The sequence below is a fragment of the Mobula birostris genome, chromosome 10 (assembly GCF_030028105.1).
Source record: "Mobula birostris isolate sMobBir1 chromosome 10, sMobBir1.hap1, whole genome shotgun sequence".
Taxonomy (NCBI): domain Eukaryota; kingdom Metazoa; phylum Chordata; class Chondrichthyes; order Myliobatiformes; family Myliobatidae; genus Mobula; species Mobula birostris.
Window position 1 is genome coordinate 20,553,935 of NC_092379.1, and position 22,169 is coordinate 20,576,103.

Sequence of the window (22,169 nt, forward strand, 5' to 3'; positions counted from 1 at the left end):
TCTATCCAGGTTCGTATCTCTCCTGTAGAACCATGGGTCATTTGGCAACACACACACTATGCTGGAAGAGTTCAGCAGGCCTGGTAGCACCTACAATAAAGAGTAAACCATCAAAGTTTCAGACTGATGAAGGGTCTTGGTCTGAATCATTGTTTGTTAACTCTTTTCCATAGATGTTGCCTGGCATGATCCTGCTTTTAGAATATTTCTTCTTTGGGATCCATCTGTATTGTGCCTTTCAAATTGCTCCCAGATTCTCCAGCCATTTCTGCTGTGCCGTCATCCCTTCTAGTGTCCCCTTCCAATCAATTTTGGCCCACTCCTCCCTCATACCTCTGTAATTCCCTTCAGTCCACTGTAATACTGACTTTAGATTCTCCTTTTCAAATTAATTGCAGGGTGAATTACATCATATTATGATCACTGGCTCCCAAGTGTTCCCTTACCTAAAACTGCCCACTCTATTCTGGTTCATTGCACAACGCCCAATCCAGAGTAATTGCCAAGTGGGCTCATTCACCCCTAATCTAAAAAAAAACTCGTAGGAATTCGACAAATTCTTTCCCTTGGGATGCGGCACCAAAATAACTTACTACAGCTTGGGCCATTTTGGCTGCACTGGTGAGCCGAACCAGCTACAAAGTAAATCAAAAACACCCAAGCACCAATCCCTACCACCTACACCATGTCCATATCCCCCCTTCTTCCCTATATCCACTTGCCTCTCCAAACATCTCTAATGTACTTGCGTCTACCACCACACTAGGCAGCGCATTCCAGACATCCTCCACTCTCTGCATATAAAACTCACCCCTCATATCCCCTTCGACCTACACCCCTTTACCTAAGATTCATTCCCTCCGGTATTACATGTTTCAACCCAGGGAAAGAGATACTCTCTGTCCACACAACACACACAAAATGCTGGTGCAACGCAGCAGGCCAGGCAGCATCTAAAGGAAGAAGTACAGTCAACGTTTCAGGTCGAGACTCTTCATCAGGACAGGAGGGGGAGGGATGAAGTCAAGAGCTGGGAAGTTGATTGGAAAAAGGGATACAAGGCTGGGGAAGGGGGAGTATCATGGGACAGAAGGCCTTGGAAGAAAGAAGAGGGGAGGGGAGCACCAGAGCAAGATGGAGAACAGGCAAGGAGTTGTTGTGAGAGGGAAAGAGAGAAAAAAATTATAATAATGATAATAAATAATAAGAGATGGAGTAAGAAGGGGAGGAGGGGTATTAACAGAAGTTAGAGAAATCAATGTTCATGCCATCAGGTTGGAGGCTACCCAGACGGAATATAATGTGTTGTTCCTCCAACCTAAGTGTGGCTTCATCTCGAGAGTAGAAGAGGCCATAGATTGACATATCGGAATGGGAATGGGACGTAGGATTAAAATGTGTGGCCACAGGGAGATCCTGCTTCCTCTGGCGGACAGCGTGTAGGTGTTCAGTGAAGCAGTCTCCCAATCTGCGTCGGGTCTCACCAATATATAGAAGGCCACACTGGGAGCACCGAATACAGTATATCACACCAGCAGACTCACAGGTGAAGAGTCATCTCACCTGGAAGGACTGTCTGGGGCCCTGAATGGTGGTGAGGGAGGAAGTGTAAGGGCAGGTGTAGAACTTGTTCCGCTTACCAAGGTAAGTGCCAGGAGGGAGATCAGTGGGAAGGGATAGGGGGGATGAATGGACAAAGGAGTCGTGTAGGGAGCGATCCCTGTGGAAAGCAGAAAGTGGGGGGGGTAGGGAAAAATGTGCTTGATGCTGGGGTCTCATTGTAGGTGGCGGAAGTTATGGAGAATTATATGTTGGACACGGAGGCTGGTGGGGTGGTAGATGAGGACAAGAGGAACCCTATCCCTAGTGGGGTGGTGGGAGGATGGGGTGAGAGCAGGTGTGCGTGAAATGAGAGAGATGCATTTGAGGGTTGAGTCGATGGTGGAGAAAGGGAAGCCCCTTTCTTTAAAAAAGGAAGACACCTCCTTCGTCCTGGAATGGAAAGCCTCATTCTGAGAGCAGATGCGGTGGAGACGGAGAAATTGAGAGAAGGGGATGACACTTTTACAAGTAACAGTGTGGGAACAGGAATACTCCAGGTAGCTTTGAGAGACGTGGGCTTATAGTAGACATCAGTAGACCCAAACTCTCTGTCCACTTTATCGTTGTCTCTCATAATCTTGCAAACCTCTATCAGATTCTGCCACCCCTCAGCCTCCAATGCTCCAGAGAAAACAACCCAAGTTTATGTGGCCTCTCCTGCTTGCATGTTCCCTCGAAACCAGGCAGCATCCTGGCAAACTTCTTCTACACCCTCTCCAAAGCCTCAACTTCCTTCCAACGGTGGGGCAACCAGAACTGTATGCAGTACTTCAGTGTGGTCTAACCTGACTTTTATAAAAGTTGCAACATAACCTCCTGACTTTCGAACTCAATGCCTCGAATATTAAAAGCAAGCATTCCTTAAACCTTGTTAACTATCTTATTGACCTGTGTAGCCACTTTCAAGGAGTATGAACTTGGAACGCAAGATTTCTCTGCTCAACAACACTGTAAAAGACCTTGCTGTTAAAGGTGTACTGTCTCTTTTCATTTGCCCTCCCGGGGTGCAACACCTCACATTTATCTGGATTAGACTCCATTCTGCCATTTCTCAGTCCACATCTGCAGCTGATCAATGTTGTGCTGTATTCTTTGCCAGTCTTCTACACTGCCAGCAACTGCACCATTCTTGGTATCATTCACAAATTTACAAACCCACCTGTCCACATTTTCATCCAGATCATTTATATACATTACAGACAGCAGAAGTACCAGCACAGATACCTACGGAACTCCACTAATTACAGACCTCCAGCTTGAACAAGTCCCCTAAACCATTACCCTCTGTCTTCTATTCACAAGCCAGTTCTGAATCCAACAGCAAATTTGCTACGGATCCCATGTATGTTAATCTTCTGGATTAGCCTCCCACGGGGGACTTTGTCAAATGCCCTCCTAAAATCCATGTAGACAACAACCACTGCCCCACCCTCATCAATCTGTCTTGTCACCTTGTCAAAAAACTCTATCAAGTTGGTAAGGCACAACCTACCACGCTTAAAGCCATGCTGTCTCACCCCAATTAGGCCATGGGTTTCCAAATGCTCAGATATCCTATCCTTATGATTTTTATTGGGCAATTTCCCTTCAGTTGAAGTGAGATTTACTGGTCCATAGTTCCCACAATTTTCCCTTTTTCCCTTCTTAAATCGAGGTACAATATTAGCCACTCGCCAGTCTTCAGGGACCTCACCTGTGGCGAGAGAGGACACAAAGATGCTGGTCAAGGGCCCAGCAAGCTCACCTCTTGCATCCTTCAATAACCTGGAGTAAATTACATCTGGCCCTGAGGACTTATCCATCTTAATCCTGATGAGGAGGTCCAACACTTCTTTCTCCTTGACCTCTAAATGCCTGAATGTATTTATATACTCAGCACTGATCTCCTGGTCCTCCATATCCTTTTCCTTGGTAAGTACTGAACCAAAGTACTCACTTGGCACCTCACTCACATTCTCTGCATTCAAGCAAATGTCCCCTCTCCCCATTCTTGAGTGGTCCCACCCTCTTCTAAGTTATCATCTTCCTCTCGGTGTCTGTATAAAATGCCTTGAGATTCACCTTAATCCCACTTGCCAAGGACTTTTCATGGCCCTTGCTGGCTTTCCTCATTCCCTTTACTTCCTTTCTCGTTTCTTTACACTCCTTATGTGCTTCCTTTGATCCAAACATCTGAAACTTTACATACTTCTTTTCCTTCTTGACTGAATTCATCACCTCTCTGGATATCCAAGGTTCTCTTATATTTCCATCCCCATCCTTCCTTCTAACAGGTACATACCTTTCCTGTACTGTGTGCAATTGCTCTTTAAACACCTTCCATTCTTTAAGAAGGGAGGAAGGCAAAATAAAGGAAATTATAGGCGAGTTATCCAAAACTCAGTGGTTGGGAAGTGTTGAAGTCTCTTTCTTTAGGATGAGGTTTGGGGTATTTGGAGACGAATGATAACATTTGTCAAAGTCAGCGTCGTTTCTGCAATGGGAAATCTGGCCTGACAAATCTGTTAGAGTTCTTCGAGGAACTAACAAGCAGGCTGGACAAAGGAGAGGCAGTGAATGGTATTTACTTGGATTTTGAAAAGTTGTTTGATAAGGAGCAAAACATGAGGCTGCTTTACAAGATAAAATTGAATGGCGTTACAGGAGAGATATTGGCATGGACAGAGGAATGACTGACAGGTAGGAGGCAGCAAGTGGGAATAAAAAGGCCCTTCTCTGGTTGGTTGCCATTGACTAGTGATGTTCCTCAGTATTGAGACTGCTACTTTTCACATTGTTTGGTTATGATTCAGATAATGGAATTAATGGCTCTGTAGCAAAGTTTGTGGATGATACAAAGATAGGTGGAGGGGTAGGTAGCCCTGAGGAAGCAATGCAATTGCAGTAGGACTTAGATAAATTGGAAGAATGGGCAAAAAGTGGCAGATGGAATACAATCTTTGGAAATACATGGTAATGCATTTTGGTAAATGAAACTATAGTGCAGACTACAATCTAAATGGGGAGAAGGTTCAAACAACAGAGGTGCAAGGGGACTTAGGAGTCCTCGTGTAAGACTCTCAGAAGTTTAATTTACAGGTTGAGTCTGTGGTGAAGAAGGCAAATGCAATATTAGCATTTATTTCATGGGAATAAAATATAAAGGCAAGGAGATATTGCTGAAGCTTTAAAAGACACTAATCAGGCCGCACTTGGAGTATTGTCAACAGTTTTGGGCCCCTTATCTCAGAAAGGGTGTGTTTTCATTGGAGAGAGTCACGAGGATAATTCCAGAAATGAAGGGGTTAACATATGAGGAGAGTTTGGCAGTGTTGGGCCTGTACTCGCTGGAACTTAGCAGAATGCAGACAGATCTCATTGAAACCTAGTGAATGTTGGAAGGACGAGATAGGGTGGATGTAGAGAGGATGATTCCTATGGTGGGAGTATGCAGAACAAGAGTGCACAGTCTCAAAATTGAGGGGGATCTTTCAGAACAGAGGTAAGGAGGATTTTTTTTTAGCCTGAGAGTAGTGAATTTGTGTGTTGGCGTGTGGCCAAATGGTGAAGGCATCTGTCTAGTGATCTGAAGATCACTGGTTCGAGCCTCAGCTAAGGCAGTGTGTTGTGTCCTTGAGCAAGGCACTTAACCACACATTGCTCTGCGACGACACTGGTGCCAATCTGTATTGGCCCGAGTCCCTTCCTTTGGACAACATCAGTGGCGTGGAGAGGGGAGACTTGCAGCATGGGCAACTGCCGGTCTTCCATACAACCTTGCCCAGGCCAAATCCATGGTTTCACGAGACTACAGATGCCTAAAGTGAATCTGTGGAATGGTCTGTCACAGACTGCAGTGGAGGCCAATTCTGTGGGCATATTTAAGGCACATTGATATTTTCCTGATCAGTCAGGGCATCTAAGGATATGGTGAGAAGGCAGGTTTATGGGGTTGAGTGGAATCCAGGATCAGCCATGATGGAATGGCAGTACAGCCTTGATGGGCAGAATGGCCTAATACTGCTCCTGTCTCACGGTCTTATGTCTGATGTGGACTTGCCAGAGAAAAGGTGTTCCCAATTAACGCTTCTTCGTTCTTGCCTAATGCCCTTGTAAATTGCCCTGTGTCAATTTAAATCTCTTCCACAAGGACCATACCTATTCTTGTCGATAACTATCCTGAAAGTTAACAAGTTGTGGTCATGATTCCCGAACTGTTCACCCACTGAAAGGTTAATCACCTGGCCAGGGTCATTCCCCAAAACCAGGAACAGTATGGCCAACCGCCATAAAAAACTCAGAAACCTATTGACCATTGAAAGGCCCAGATGGGGCTGATGCAGAGAGGATGTCTGCGGGAGTGTCGGGATGTAAGTATACACAGGCCATTTCCACCGGAGGCTGTTTGCGGAGGGAAGACAGAGAAGGGAAACGTCAGAGAAAATGTCAGGTAGACACAGTGAACCAGACCTCCCACCTACCTGTTTCTATCCCTGCAGCCATTGATTAAAAGGTCTGCTGGTCCTCCCACCTGTCTTTTATCTGGTTAGAGAAACATGCCGACCGCCTGTCTCTATTGGTTGGAGGTCTGCATGTTGCCACCCTCGCTTTTTATCTCCATCGGTTTGCCTGCAGATCCGACACACAGCTTGCCTCACCATTGGTGACGTTTGTTTAAAATCGTGGCAGGGGCTGAATGGCACGAAAATTTTTCAGAAAGGTCCATTTGGTTCGTAAAATTAAAGTGGAAGTTTCAGCAAAGCTGTAAAATTGTGAAAAGGACAAGACTTGTGATTGAACACAGAAAACTTTGGGAACAAAAGCGCAGCAGCTTTACGCCTGCGCTGAACGGCGATGTTTACCGTTCGTTGCCGTTTAAATTATCAACATTACATCCTTGATTTTATATTCTAGTTCTCTACATCACATTTGCCTTCCTCACCACCGACTGCAAATTAACCTTTCGGGTATCCTGCACGAGGACTCGCAAAACACTTTGCGTCTCAGTGTTTCATATCTTCTGTCTATTTTGAAAATAGTCAACCCTTTCATTTCTTCTGCCAAAGAGCATGACCATACACTTCCCGAATTGTATTCCGTCTGCCTCTTCTTTGCCCATTCTTCTAATCTGCCTATCTTTCTGTAGCCTCTCTACTTCCTCAAAATGCCCTGCCTCTCGACCTGTCTTCATATCGTCTGCAAACTTTGCAACAAAGCCATCAAGTCCAACATCCAAATCGTTGACATATAATGTAAAAAGAATCATTCCGAACAAAGACCTCTGTGGAACACCACTAGTCACCTGCAGCCAACCATAAAAGTCTCCCTTTATTCCCACTCTTTGCCTCCAACCAATCAGTCACTCCTTTAAACATCCTGGAAATTTTCCTGTCGTACCATGGGCTCGTAGCTTGTTAAGCAGCCTCATGTGTGGCAGCTTGTTGAAGGCTTTCTGAAAATCCAAGCACACAACATCAACTGATTCTCCTTTGTCTATCTTGCTTTTTATTTCTACAATGAATTCCAACATATTTGTCATGAAAGATTTTCCTTTGAGAAAACCATGCTGACTTCTGCCTATCTTATCATGTGCCTTCAAGTACCCCAAAACCACAACTTAACAATCAATTCCAACATCTTCTCAACCACTTAAGTCAGACTAACTGGCCTATACGTTCCTTCCTTCTGTCTCCCTCCCTTCTTGAAGAGCAGAATGGCATTTGTAATTTCCCAGAATTCCGGAACTATTCCAGAATCTAGGGATTCTTGAAAAATCACAGTTAATGCCTCCACAATCTCCAAAGCTACCTCCTTCTGAACCCTCGTGTGTACACCATCAGGTCCAGGTGATTTATCTACCTTCAGACCTTTCTATTTCTCAAAAATCTTCTCCGTAGTAATGGCAGCTTCACACACGTCATGACCCCGATGCCCGGATGTTCTATCAGACTGCTCATGTCTTCCTCAGCGAAGACTGATGCAAAATATTTATTCAGTTCCTCCTGCATTTCCTTGTCCCCTATTACTACCTTTCCAGCATTGATTTCCACTCTTGCCTCTCTTCTACACTTTATGTATCTGAAGCGACTTTTGGTGTTTCTTTAATATTATTGAGTAGCTTACTTTAGCATTCCATCTGATTCTCCTTATTGACTTTTTTAGTTGCCTTCTGTTGATTTTAAATGCTTACCAATCCTCCAAATTCCCACCAATTCCAGCTCAATTATATGCCCTCTCTTTGGCTGTTATGTTGCCTTTGAGTTCCCTTGATACCATAATTGTGTCATCTTGCCTTTTGAACACTTCTTCCTCTTCAAATCCCCGTCTGAATCCTCAGGCAACAGCAATAAGGCATTACTGAGGGTTATTTCCCTCTTGGAAAAAGACTTCAAGGGTCAGCGTAAAGGAGTCTTATCCCTTCCTTTGGAACTGGCGGCTGGATTCCATAAGCTTGGCTGCAAGTTCCCCAGACTGTTCAGGTATTTGCTTTGTCCTGTCCTGATCGAGAGGACATGACTAGATAGTGTTTGGACTCACAGAGTCCTATTGACTGGAAATGGCTTGTTTGTCCTTGAGGGCAGGACTTGGTCTCTTGGAGGTCTCAGGTTACCTCACACTGAAGGCTGCCCTCTAATTAGTTCTTGGTCACAGGAGTGTTTGCGTCTCGGAATACCATGGTGCAAATAAAACCTCTTACGATGAATGGACCAAGCAATGATTCTGCCCTTTCTCCAGTCCACGGATGGGTTATACTGGGACAGCCCAGGGTACCTGAGGATCAGTGATATGAGTGAAGAGTCAATAATGTGGAAGCTAGTGTCTTCCACATGACCCCTATCCTCATCTGCAAATCCACAGTCTGTTGCTGGATCTGCCCAGAACCTAGTGGGCGACCGTCCAAGACAGTTGCGGGCATGTGTTGGCTCAACTCTCACAGCGATATGTGGAACCGATGGGTGGTTCTTAAATCCAGAAAATAACCCACTGTCCCAGAGTCCAGGCAGCTCTCACCTGCCTTAAGTTTTTACCCCGGGTGAACTCTGCCTTCAGCATGAACCCAGAGTCAGTTGTACTGGGAGTAGTGACTGCCACCGTCACAGTCCTCCTGATACTGGATGATCTTAGCAGTCTCGACGGTTGCAGCCTGGGACACTCGGCTCACCAGTGACATACTCCCCCACAGTAAAAGCAGCGACTCTGACGCCGGGACCTTTCATCAGCGGAGAGCCCAGCACAACCGACCTGCATGAGTTCGACTGGATCTTGAGCAGGTGACGGGCTGGTTATGGTCCGACGTTGTGGGGTGGAACTGTGTTGCATGGGGACTGGGCTCAAACTGGCTCACTTTGATTTCCTGAAGTGGTCCCACTTTCGCTCTGCCAGACGATTGTTGAGACGGATGGACTGGTCACTCAAAGCCTCGAAGATCTCAGCTGGCTCTCCCAAGACGAGGCATCCTTTAGTTCTTCTGTGGTGGTAGAGCATGGCTGCACCCTCTCCATTCCAACCACTCTTCTGGGACAAGGTCCAAAATGCGATTGCGTTGTCGGCCGTGGACCATCCCCCCTGTCGAATCTTCATCAGCCGGTCTGAGTCTCAGCTGGCTCCAGTGAGGTGATTAAACACCTTCCTCATGGCAGCCATGAATTCCTCTGAATCTGAGCAGATCTCAGACCGATGTTCCCAATGCGCAGTGGCCAAGGCCAGGACTTTTCCAGTCCTGGAGAGAAAATGAAGGCCACCTTTCCTCGCTCTGAAAGGAACTGGGACAGCTGTAGTTCAAACACGAGTGAGCATTGGCTGAGGAAGCCACGGTAAGAACCCGAGTCACTGTCGAATCTCTGCAGGGTTGGGAGACCTGCTGGCTCCACAGAAGCACCAACTGGCTCTCCCAAGTGACCTTGGCTTCCTCCCTGAGAAAGTTGATGAACAGGTACCAGGAGTCGTTAATCTCCAGGCCTTGTCTGGAAATCTTTTCACTGTGGCTCACCACAGTGGACGAAAGACTTTGATATTGCACTGGGTCCATGTTGGCTCAATCGTACTGAGACAAGAGTCCTTGATAAGGATGGTTTGGACCTAATTGCCGGGGTAAATGAAGCAAGGTTCTAGTCAGGGTATCAAATTAGAGCTGAGCACAATACTAATGCTGGATGATAGCACAAAGCAGCTTACGATTGAGCGCTGAACTTCTGTTCAGTTGTTCCTTCAATACTCAATTCTTGGCACACAAACATGATTATCAATTAGCAGGACCGTCCTGATCCCTTCAAGGGGCCGTGCCAGCTATCCATACTCCCGGAATCTGGTGCAGTTGGGAGTGTCTCATAACAAAGACTTCTGGCTGTTCATGCTCGCCATTGAGAATGCCATGGACACAATCTGTGATATCCCTGATCCTGACAGCAGGGATGCAGCATACCATCTGTGTGTCAGTATCGCACCCACAGAACCTCATCCTGATCCTCTGTCTGAGGAATCTCCTATCATCACTGCATTCCTCTTCGCCTCTCTCCTCTTCTGAGCCACATCACCAGACTCAGTGCCAGAGACCCAGTCACTCTGACTCCCCTTCAATAGTATATAAAGTTATAGATTTATTATTGAGGGGAACAGCCACAGGTGTTCTCTGCACTTCTTGTACATTTGCCCTCCTTCTCCTGACAGTCACCCAGACACCTGTCTCCTGCAACCTTGGGGTGATCTCATCCCTGTAGCCCCTGTCTATCACCTCCTCATATCTGCCACTTCTTCGACCATTCTTCTGATATTTCTTAGTATTTCTGTAGCCTCTCTGCTTCCTCAACTCTGCCTTCCCCTCCACCTCTCTTTGTATCATCTGCAAACATGGACATAAAAGCCATCAATTCCGTTATCCAAATTATTGACAATTGACATGAAAAGAAGCAGTTGCAACACAGACCCTTGTGGAGCACCACTATTCACTGGCAGCTAACCAGAAAAGACCCTCTTTTCTTTGCCTCCTGCCAATCAGCCAGTGTTCCATCCATGCCAGTGTCTTTCCTGGAATACCATGGCTTCTAACACACATAAAATGCTGAAGGAGCTCAGCAGGCCTGGCAGCATCTGTGAAAAAGAGTCAATCATCAATGTTTCAGTCTGATGAAGGCTCTTGGCCCAAAACATTGTTCGTTTACTCTTTTCCATAGTTACCGCCTGGCGTCATCCCACCTTTAGAATATTTCTTCTTTGGGATGCATCTATCTTGCGCCTTCTGATTTGCACTCAGAATCACCAGCCATTGCAGCCCTGCCATCATCCCTGCTAGTGTCCCCTTCCAATCAATTTTGGCCTGCTCCTCTCAGTGTCTTCTGCCCTATCCACAACTCCACCAGCCTTGGAATCATGCACAAATTTACCAACCAACCCATCTACACTTTCATCCAGATCATTTATATACATTACAAACAACGATAGTCCCAGTACAGACACCTGTGGAACTCCACTAATCACAGCCCTCCAGGTTGAACATGTCCCTTCAACCACTAGCCACTCTCTTTTATGTGTAAGCCAGTTCTGAATCCAAAAAGATGATTAGACAATAGACAACAGGTGCAGGAGTAGGCCATTCAGCCCTTCGAGCCAGCATCACCATTCACTGTGATCATGGCTGATCATCCACAATCAGTACCCTTTTCCTGCCTTCTCCCCATATCCCTTCACTCCACTATCTTTAAGAGCTCTATCTAACTCTTTTTTGAAAGAATCCAGAGAATTGGCCTCCACTGTCTTCTGAGGCAGAGCATTCCACAGAACCACAGCCCTCTGTGTGAAGAAGTTTTTCCTCAACATTCTAAATTGTCTACCCCTTATTCTTAAACTGTGGCCTCTGGCTCTGGACTCCCCCAACATGGGGAACATGTTTCCTGCCTCTAGCGTGTCCAATCCCTTAATAATCTTACATGTTTCAATCAGATCCCCCCTCATCCTTCTAAATTCCAGTGTATACAACCCCAGTCGCTCCAGTCTTTCAACATATGACAGTACTGCCAACCCAGGAATTAACCTCGTGAACCTACGCTGCACTCCCTCAATAGCTAGAATGTCCTTCCTCAAATTTGGAGAGGAAAACTGCACACAGTACTCCAGGTGTGGTCTCACCAGGGCCCTGTACAACTGCAGAAGGACCTCCTTGCTCCTATACTCAATTCCCCTTGTTATGAAGGCCAGCATGCCGTTAGCTTTCTTCACTGCCTGCTGTGCCTGCACGCTTACTTTCAGTGACTGATGAACAAGGACTTCCCCTTTTCCTAACTTGACACCATTCAGATAGTAATCTGCCTTCCTGTTCTTGCCACCAAAGTGGATAACCTCACATTTGTCCACATTAAACTGCACCTGCCATGCATCTGCCCACTCACCCAAGCTGTCCAAGTCACCCTGCATTCTCATAACACCCTCCTCACATTTCACACTGCCAGCCAGCTTTGTGTCATCTGCAAATTTGCTAATGTTACTTTTAATCCCTTCATCTAAATCATTAATGTATATTGTAAATAGCTGCGGTCCCAGCACCGAGCCTTGCGGTACCCCACTTGTCACTGCCTGACATTCTGAAAAAGACCTATTAATCTCTGCTCTTTGTTTCCTGTCTGCCAACCAATTTTCTATCCATGTCAGTACCCTATCCCCAATACCATTTGCTCTAATTTTGCACACTAACCTCCTATGTGGGACCTTATCAAAGGCTTTCTGAAAGTCCAGGTACACTTCATCCACTGGCTTTCCCATATCCATTTTCATAGTCACGTTCTCAAGCATGATTTCCTCTTCATAAATCTATGCTGGCTCGGACCTATCCTGCCACTGCTATCCAAATATATCACTATTACATCTTTTATAATTGATTCCAGTATCTTCCCCACCACTGATGTCAGACTAACTGGTCTACAATTGCTTGTTTTCTCTCTCTCTCCTTTTTTAAAAGGTGGGATAACATTAGCTACCCTCCAATTTGTAAGAACTGATCCTGAATCTATAGAACATTGGAAAATAATTACCAATGCGTCCACGATTTCGAGAGCCACCTCCTTAAGTACCCTGGGATGCAGACCATCAGGCCCTGGGGATTTATCAACCTTCAGTCCGATCAGTTTACTCAACACCATTTTGTGCCTGATATGAATTTCCCTCGGTTCCTCTGTTACCCTAGGTCCTCTGGCCACTATTACATCTGGGAGATTGTTCGTAACTTCCCTAGTGAAGACAGATCCAAACCACCTGTTCAGCTCGTCTGCCATTTCCTTGTTCCTCATAATAATTTCCCCGTTTCTGCCTTCAAGGGCTCAACTTTGGTCTTAACTATTTTTTCCCTCTTCACATACCTAAAGAAGCTATGACTATCCTCCTTTATATTTTTGGCTAGCTTACCTTCGTATCTCATCTTTTCCCCCCATATTGCCTTTTTAGTTATCTTCTGTTGCTCCTTAAAAGTCTCCCAATCCTCTGGCTTCCCACTCATCCTTGCTATGTTATACTTCCTCTCTTTTATTTTTATAATTTGCCACGTATCCCATGGATCTTAATCTTCTGGATTAGCCTCCCATGGGGGACTTCGTCAAATGCCTTGTTAAAATCCATGTGGACGGTATCCACTGCCTTGCCTTCATCAATCTGGCTTGGCCCCTTGTCAAAAAACCCAATTAAGTTGGTAAGGCACAACTTGTGCCACAGAAAGTCGTGCTAGCTCTCCCTTCTTAGGCCTTGGGTTTCCAAATACTCAGATAATCTATCTCCAAGATTTTTCTTTAGCAATTTCCCTTCAACTTACGTGAGACTCACCAGTCTATAGTTCACAGGATTTTGCCTTGTTCCCTTCTTAAGCAGAGGTACAACATTAGACTCAATGGATTTCAGCGAGGCATTTGATAAAGTACCCCACGCAAGGCTTATTGAGAAAGTAAGGTGGCATGGGATCCAAGGGGACCTTGCTTTGTGGATCTAGAACTGGCTTGCCCACAGAAGGCAGAGAATTGTTTAGACAGGTCATATTCTGTATGGAGGTTGGTGACCAGTGGTGTGCCTCATCTGGGACCTCATCTCTTCGTGATTTTTATAAATGACTTGGATGAGGGATGGGTTAGTAAATTTGCTGATGACACAAAGGTTGGGCGTGTTGTGGATAGTGTGGAGGGCTGTCAGAGTTTACAGCAGGACATCAATAGGATGTAAAACTGGGCTGAGAAGTGGCAGTTGGAGTTAAACCCCGGTAAGTGTGAGCTGGTTTATTTTGGTAGGTCAAGTATCATGGCAGAATATAGTATTAATAGTAAGACTCTTGGCAGTGTGGAGGATCAGAGGGATCTTGGGCTCCATGTCCACAGGACACTCAAAGCTGCGACACAGGTTGACAGTGTGGTTAAGAAGGCATATGGTACGTTGGCCTTCATCATCTGTGGGATTGAGTTCAAGAGCTGAGAGATAATGTTGCAGCTGTATAGGACCGTGCTCAGACCCCACAGAGTACTGTGCTCAGTTCTGGTCACCTCACTAGAGGAAGGATGTGGAAAATATAGAAAGGGTGCAGAGGTAATTTACAAGGATGTTGCCTGGATTGGGGAGCACGCCTTACGAGAATAGGTTGAGCAAATTTAGCCTTTTCTGCTTGGAGTGACGAAGGATGAGAGGTGACCTGATAGAGGTGTACAAGATGATGACAGGCATTAATTGTGTGGATAGTGAGAGGCTTTTCCCCAGAACTGAAATGGTTAACAAGAGAGGGCACAGTTTTAAGGTCAGAGGAGATGTCAGGGGTAAGTTTTTACACAGAGAGTGGTGAGTGTGTGGAATAGGCTGCCGACGATGGAGGTGAAGGCGGATATAATAAGGTCTTTTAAGAGGCTGCTGGATAGGTCCATGGATCTTAGAAAAATAGAGGGCTCTGGGTAACCTACGTAATTTCTAAAGTAAGAACATGTTCGGCACAGTATTGTGGGCCACAGGGCCTGTATTGTGCTGTAAGTTTTCTAAGTTTCTATGTAACATTAGTCCTGAGGACTTATCCATCTTAATCCTTTTTTGGAGACCCAACACTTCCTCTGCCTTTACCTCTAAATTCCCTAATTTATTTATACACTCAGCACTGTTCTTCTGATCCTCCACATCTTTTCCCTTTGTAAATACTGAAGCAAAGAACTTAGTAAGTTCCTCACTCACATTCTCTGCATCCAAGCAAATGTTCCCCCCTTTATCATTGAGTTGTCCCACCATCTCCCGAGTTATCCTCTTGGTCTTGATGTATGTATAAAACGCCTTGGGATTCTCCTTAATCCAATTTATCAAGGACTTTTCATGGCCTCTCCTGGCTTTCCTAATTTGCTAATTCCCTTTAGTTCCTTTCTGGCTTCTTTATACCCCTCATGTGCTTTGTTTGATTCAACCTTCTGAAGCCTTACAAACTTTATCTTTTTTTCTTGACTAAATTCATCACTTCTCTGGACATGCAGGGTTCCCTTATCTTTCCATGCCCATCCTTCCCTCTGACAGGAACATACCTTTCCTGCATTCTGCGCAATTGCTCTTTAAACACACTCCACATGTCTGATGTGGACTTGCCAGAGAAAAGGTGTTTCCAATTAACTCTTCTTAGTTCCTGCTGAATGCCCTTGTTCCCTTACTGTTCACCCACTGAAAGGTCAGTCACCTGGCCAGGCTCATTCCCCAACACCTGTAACAGAATGGCCCCCTCCTTTCATTGGACTGTGCACATACTGATTTAAGAAACCTTCCTGGACGCACATACACTAAGATAGTCCCAGTTGATATTAGGGAAGTTGAAACCCTCCATGACGACAACAAAAAAATTATTTTTATACTTTTGGTGAACCTAATTACATATCCATTCCTCAATGTCCTGGTGGCTTTTAAGGGGTCTGTAGTACAATCCCATTAGTGTGATTGCACCCTCCTTAAAGAACCTGGTACATTAATCACCCATTCCTGCCCCTCTCTTGACCAGGTTTCTGAAATGTCTATAAGATTGTAGTTCCGCAAACTGATCCATGCTCTAATTTCATCTTGGCTAAAGGATGGCTGCCATTGGGAGCTGAACGTCCAAGGATATATGGTGTATCGGAAAGATAGGTTAGTAGGCAGAAAGGATGGTGTGGCCCTGTTCATAAGAAATAATATTAAGTCATTAGAAAGGGGTGACATAGAATCGGAAGGTGTAGAGTCTCTACGGGTCGAGTTAAGGAATGGCAAGGGTAAAAGGAACCCAGTGGCAGTTGTAGACAGGCCTCCAAACAGCAGCCAGGATGTGGATTAAAAATTACAGCAGGAGAAAGAAAAGACATATGCAGTATATTGGACAAGTAGGTGCAGTGAAAATTACGACTGAGAAGGTGCTCAGGAAGCTGAATGGTCTGAGGTTGGATAAATCTCCTGGACCTGATGGAATGTACCCTCGGGTTCTGAAGGAAGTAGCCTTTCAATACCTTTCCTGACATCTAACTTCTGGTCAGGTCCTTCCCCTACTGACCTGGGGCTCTGGCTCTCAGCCCCTGCAAGACGAGCTTAAACTCTCCCAAGTAGCATCAGCAAAGCCAGGATATTGGTTCCACTCCAGTTCAATCAACGTGCATATTGAAATTCACGATGACTATCTTAACATTGCACTTTTGACATGCACTTTCTGTCCGCGGTTGTAATTTGCAGACCACATCTTTGCTATACTGTTTGCAGGTCTGTATATAACTCCCATCAGGGTCTCTCACTCTTCCAGATTCTGAGCTCTACCCAGAACGATTCTACACCTTCCGATCCTGTGTCACCTCTTTCTAATGATTTAATTTAATTTTTTACCAATACTGCCACACCACGCCTTCTGCCTACTTCCCTGTCCTTTCGATACAATGTGTATCCTTTGAAATTAAGCTCACAGCTATAATCTTTCAGCCACAATTCAGTGATGCCCAGAAAGTCAATATGTAGCTGGGCTTCAAGTTCATCGAGTTTATTCCATACCCTGCGTGCATTCAAATATAACACCTTCAGTCCTGTATTCATCACATTTTAAATTTGCGTCCTCTTTTACATTGCAACTCATCCTGTTAACTGTAATTTTACCTGGTCATCAGCTTCTTCTTAGTAGCAGTCTCACTACACACTGCTCCTGTTTGTAAACATAACGATTTGATCCTCATCCCTATCACTTCATTTCCCATCCCCCTGCCAGATTTGTTTAATCTCTTCTGAACAGCTCCAGCAAACCTGTCTGCAAGGATATTTGTCCCCTGTGGATTCAGGTGTAACCTGTCCCTTTTGTACAGGTCATAACTTCTGCTTATCAAGGCCCAGAGGCTCGGAGTAAAGAGGAAAGGTGTAAAGTCCCAGGGGTTGTGAAGGCCTCAGACTGCATTGTCTGTTGATTGTGCTGTCGTTGGGATTGCAGTGTCAGAGAATGCAATGTGAGATAAGGAAGCTGAAAGTTTGTGTTTCATGGGATGTCTCTGTTAGTCAATTAGTTACCTTGACAACGGTGACTAAGGTGCTGTAGAGGAAACTGATGATGAACAGAATGACAAAGGCAACAACTGTAAGCACATTGTCATCTCCGTCCACGTGTCCCTGTTCTTCCTTCCCCTCCTCTCCTGTCATGTCTGTGCAGGTTTCTGAAAGAATAGAGAAAGTGAGGTTAGTTTCTTGTCGTTGTTTCTTGAAGATCAACATGGCAATAAAGTTGAGTAAACTTGATGACTTGTTTCTTCACAGCATGTCATTTGTAACCTGTGAGCCCCTGGACAGAACTAAATGAACTAGTTTCTCTGAATCAACTATGTTCGCTCTGCTAAAAATATTGACCAGATCTTCACTTAGTGTTCATTAACCATCATCCCAACTTGTAATTTGCTCTGGGGTGTGCATGTATGTTCAGCAGTCCCTCCAAGACAGTTTGTCCAAAGACCTGGAGTTGGTTCCTGCCTATTCATTTCATCAATTATTATCTCTGTAGTTAAAGCTTTCCAGATGTTGACAGGTCTGCCAGCCTTGTGTGAGTGGCAAAAATTAGTCATCTGTGTTTCTACCCAATATCTAAACCATGAATAAATCTAGTGAATAGTGTCATCACTGAACACATTGCTGCAGGTCAGAGGACATCACTGGCTACATATTGTCCCTTCTTTCTGTAACTCTCCACTTTCTGAATGAGTTCACCAATTGTCTTCACACAGTTGATGAAATACTTTTCCCTGTCTATTAAACTTTGAAATTGTGGACCAATCCAAAATTTTCTATCATTTGCACAGTGGAAACTATAGTACACATTTACCAAAATCTACTTGAATGTCTGTCTGTCTGTCTGTACAATTAAGGACAGAACCAACCAGGCAGCACTTCCAGCCCCTCAGGTTTAAGTCACACAATTGTATCCCAAGACATACCGGCACGGAACACTGGCAGCCAAATGCTTTCCATACCTTCTTATTGAACTTTGATTACACAAACACAGGCTGACTTTTAACCTGTCAAGTAGTCTACAGAAGTTTCCAACAGGATCAGACCTGACACAAGGAAGTTTTAACAAAATCCGCAGGATCTCAGAAATGTTGGTAATTTATTTTGATGTACTTAGTCATGGAATATATATTTCCATTTTGAGCCAATGAGAAAGGACTTGCAGGTAACCTTGCTTGTTTCAGTGACGTAAACCACACTGTTGGAGGATCAACCATCAATTGAAGGTTGACAATTGGAGTTGTTGGCCACTCTGTCCATGGGAATCTCTGCTGCAGAGAACCCAGTGACCCAACTTCTTTCCATCTCATCTGGTGGGGAAGGATAACTTCAGAGGGTTCCTATTGGGAATGGACTTTTTCATTTGCATGATGTTTTCCTGGAATATTCTGTTCTTACACCATCGAGGCCAATGTTTACACCACTAGTGATCTCTCCACATCTAAAATGTAAAAGTTTTTACTTTTGGAAATGAAAGATAAATTGTGGAAAGTGTTCAGTGGGTTAGAAAACACTTGTGAACAGAGAAAGGGATAACATTGAGATAGCATCACACGTGTACTCTGTACCATTGCTTCAGCACTAGTTCTGTGCCTGGCTGAGTACTGTGCATCTCTCTGGTTTACTGGAGCTCAACAACTGTCTGATGTCCAGTTACATTCCACAATGTTTGCTCCAGTGGAACTGAGTTCCTCCAGTCCTGCTGACAGATAGACTTGCTTCATGTCTCCGAGATGTTGGTGTGGAAACATTGACCCTGCAGTCATTATTTCATCATTCCTTCACTGACAATGCCGGCATTCCTTGCTCTGCTCCAGCAGGTCCGTCAGAGAGCAATGAAGAGTTTGATGTGGGACTGATGGATACGGGTAAACAGGGTAGGAAGGCCAGGGTCCTTCACCAAAGAACATCAGTGAAATAGTTTGTAATCTAAAGCTACAATCTTTCACAGTCACCTCTGGTTATGTGTTCACGCCATTGTCCTGATGCTTGGGAACAGACTGTAGGTCAGTGATCCTGGTGCTAGTACTGAGGGAATGCTGCACTCTCGCACATCTGTCTGAGATGCGACAGAGGGGCCCAGATGGGTATTTACTGATGGACAGACAGACCTTGTGTTGGTAGTTTAGAAGAGAGTTAAGTTTTGAAAGCATCGGATGAACTCTGATTCTTTCCCACTCTCTGCCTCTGCATTATTAATCCACTCACACAACTACAACAATGCCAGACTTGCCGTTACCTATTGACCTTGCTTGTCCCTGGGTTGTGACTGTGGCAGAGGATGTCAACGGTGGAGTGAATCTCAGAATCATACCTTGAATGTTTTTCACATCCTGCCTGACACTGGTGTTGGAGGGGGGATGAGACACTGTGCATCTGAAAACTGAGCCTTCCTTCCACTCCTCTGTGCTCACAGTCAGGACGTAGCTGGCAGTGAAAGTCCCTGCCTGTTCCAGAGCAGTTGGTCTCACACTGATGTTGGAAGAGATCAGAGCGTCCCCTTTCTCCCAGGTGATGGTTATTTGGTCTGGGTAGAATCCAGAAGCAACACACTCGAGGGTGACCGTGTTCCCACTCTTGGTCTCTCCCTCTGGCGGTGGCAGCAGTCTGACTTTGGGACCTTTTGTCTCCAGTGGAACTGATGGGCAAACAATGGAAATGTCAAACATTTTTACTGAGGTAACCAACGTTGTCCATTTTAATCGCTGACCTCTTGCCCACCTTTGGTACTTTTTGTCCGTGCTGATACTGGTGAGGTTGCAGAAGGTTGTTGGGCAGAGCAAGTGTACTCCACCCCACTGGTCCACTTCTCCACACTGGTCTGGAGTTGGCTGATCACTGTGTCTTGGGTTCCTTCCTCTCTCAGTTTTTTGGTCACATTTGCTTTGATTTTCTCCCTCTCGTTCACCTGCCAGTGGATTTGGACCTGGCTCAGATCAACACCCACAATCATACACACCAGAGTAGTGGTCTGGTTGATCCACATCTCTTCAATGGAGGGATTTTGGATAAAGACAGACAACTCTGTAGATTAGAAATAGAAAATTTACCAACTGGACAATATCTGTTGTCAGCTGGCTTGACAACTTCAGCTCAGACTTATCCTGTACAGAATTGTACAACGGAATGAAATCAGGTTTGTTTACAGAGTGGGTTGCTCATCTCTGCTTACAACCTCTGACTGAGAAAACAAAATCAAACATCAAGGAGCTTATTTCCTCGGGACCCAGTTGGGTCACAGCTTGAACTGTGGGGCATTTGCCCAGCTACATGACATTTAGCTGCTAGAATGCCAATAAAATGTGCTATCGGAGCTGTGAATTGCAATGAGAAATGCAGTTTCTGATCAAAGACAGCATTTCCTGCAATCTTCTTGTCTCAGTGCAGGTGAGAGTCTGTAGATCCATTTGTGACATTGACCTGAATCAATGAGCTGCCTCATATCTGTTCAGACTGATCCTGGGATTCCTCCAGATTGAAAATTCTGATACTGACTTTCGAATCCCTCATGAAAAATCTTTCTTTTCATCTCTGTAACTTGCCTGCCCCAGTCAATGATCTCACTTTGTTCCATAGACATGGCTTTGTGTCCCATCATCCACATCATTAGTAATATCAGTGAATAGTTGCAGGGCCGACAAAGATCATTGCAGGACACTGCTCACGATTAAATCCTGCTGGGTTCAGTCCCCTGTCACATGACACAGTGATAATGGAGTTGTTGTTGAATGATTGCAAACAATTTCAGTCCAGTAGTCTGCAGCAGATCCAGGCATGGTGTGGGGGCAGCCACTTCAGGCCAACATCAGACAGTCACTGGAAGATCTGAGCACCATGATCACTGAACACGAAACAGCACATCCCGATTTGAACCAGGACATCTTGAGGAAGTTTCTGAACAATGACCACTAACATATCTCCTGTGGAACCAGAGGAGCCAACACTTGACCACTGTGATACCACCATCAACAACGGTTACCGTGCCAGCACATGGCCACACTTTAGTAAGGCCGATCACCTGGCTGTACTTCAACTCCCGGCATATATTCAGAGACTAAAGACCACAGTGCTGGTAGTGAGGACCAAGAAGATATGGTCAAGGAAGGCAGAAGTGTGCTTACAGGAATTTGAGCTGGTGAACTAGACAATATTCAGAGACCTTTCTTCAAATCTGAATGAATATGCCACAGTTGTCACCGACTTCATCAAGATCTGTGCGGATGAGTGTGTCCCTTCGAGAACATCCCCGACATACCCACACCAAAAGCTGTAGATGAACCAGGAGATTCGGAGACTACTGAGGGCTCGATCTATGGCAGTCAAGGCTGGTGACCCAGCATTAGACAAGAAGCCCAGGTACGACCTGCGGAAGGCTATTTTAAGAGTAAATAGACATGTCCTGGTCAAGGTGGTGGCAGAGTGCAATGCTCCCTCGGTCAACCTCTTCCAGATAGCTCACAAAAATATCCTTTTTGGTCCTTTAAATCCGTTTTTCTCCTTAAATATGTTTCTGGGACTGTTAGAGATAGAGACTGCAATTTAGATTGGAGATTGTTTCAGTGATCCAGCACTTTGCTGTGTCTGAGAAGATTTCGAGCATGTACTCAGATCGCCTCGATGCAAGGCGCGAGCCGACGATTGACTCCATTTCGCCATTTAAAGCGTCCATTAAGTGAGCGACAGTTTTGGCGCTGACTGCTTGTCTTTTGATTGCTGCTGAAGATGGATTCTGTGAGCAGCCTGTTGCTGTGTGTCTCGCTGTGACAGGCGGGTCGGCCTCTCTGCCTCGTGTGGTGTCCCTCTCCTCTCTTTCAATGAATTTTTGTGTTATCGGAGATGGTATTGTGGATCTGTGTTTATGGATTGGACAGTTGTGTTTATGGATTGTGGACATTTTCAGACCTATCATTTTGATATTCTGTGTTTTTATCACCCGTTCCTTTTCCATTTGTTCTACGAGGGGAGAGTGCTTGGGGTTCGGTGTTCTGTTAGTTTTCTGTGCAGGGGAGGGGTTGTTTTTTTGGTGGTTGATGTTCCTATTCTATCTTGTGAGGGGACGGTGGGGTATTGGGGGGTGGGGATTGATGATCGGGATGCCGTTTTTGTCGGTG

General features: G+C 45.2%; 1 long non-coding RNA gene and 1 gene segment (V, D, J or C); one reads left to right on the plus strand and one right to left on the minus strand.

Annotated features, from left to right (window-relative positions):
• Window positions 1-22,169, plus strand: part of LOC140203903 (uncharacterized) — a 110,417-nt gene that overhangs the window by 48,862 nt on the left and 39,386 nt on the right. The window lies entirely within an intron of this gene.
• Window positions 1-22,169, minus strand: part of LOC140203894 (immunoglobulin heavy constant gamma 4-like) — a 135,048-nt gene that overhangs the window by 5,661 nt on the left and 107,218 nt on the right. Inside the window, 3 exon segments of the C gene segment in view lie at window positions 17,071-17,213; window positions 19,373-19,696; window positions 19,780-20,082. Coding sequence covers window positions 17,071-17,213; window positions 19,373-19,696; window positions 19,780-20,082 — 770 coding nt within the window.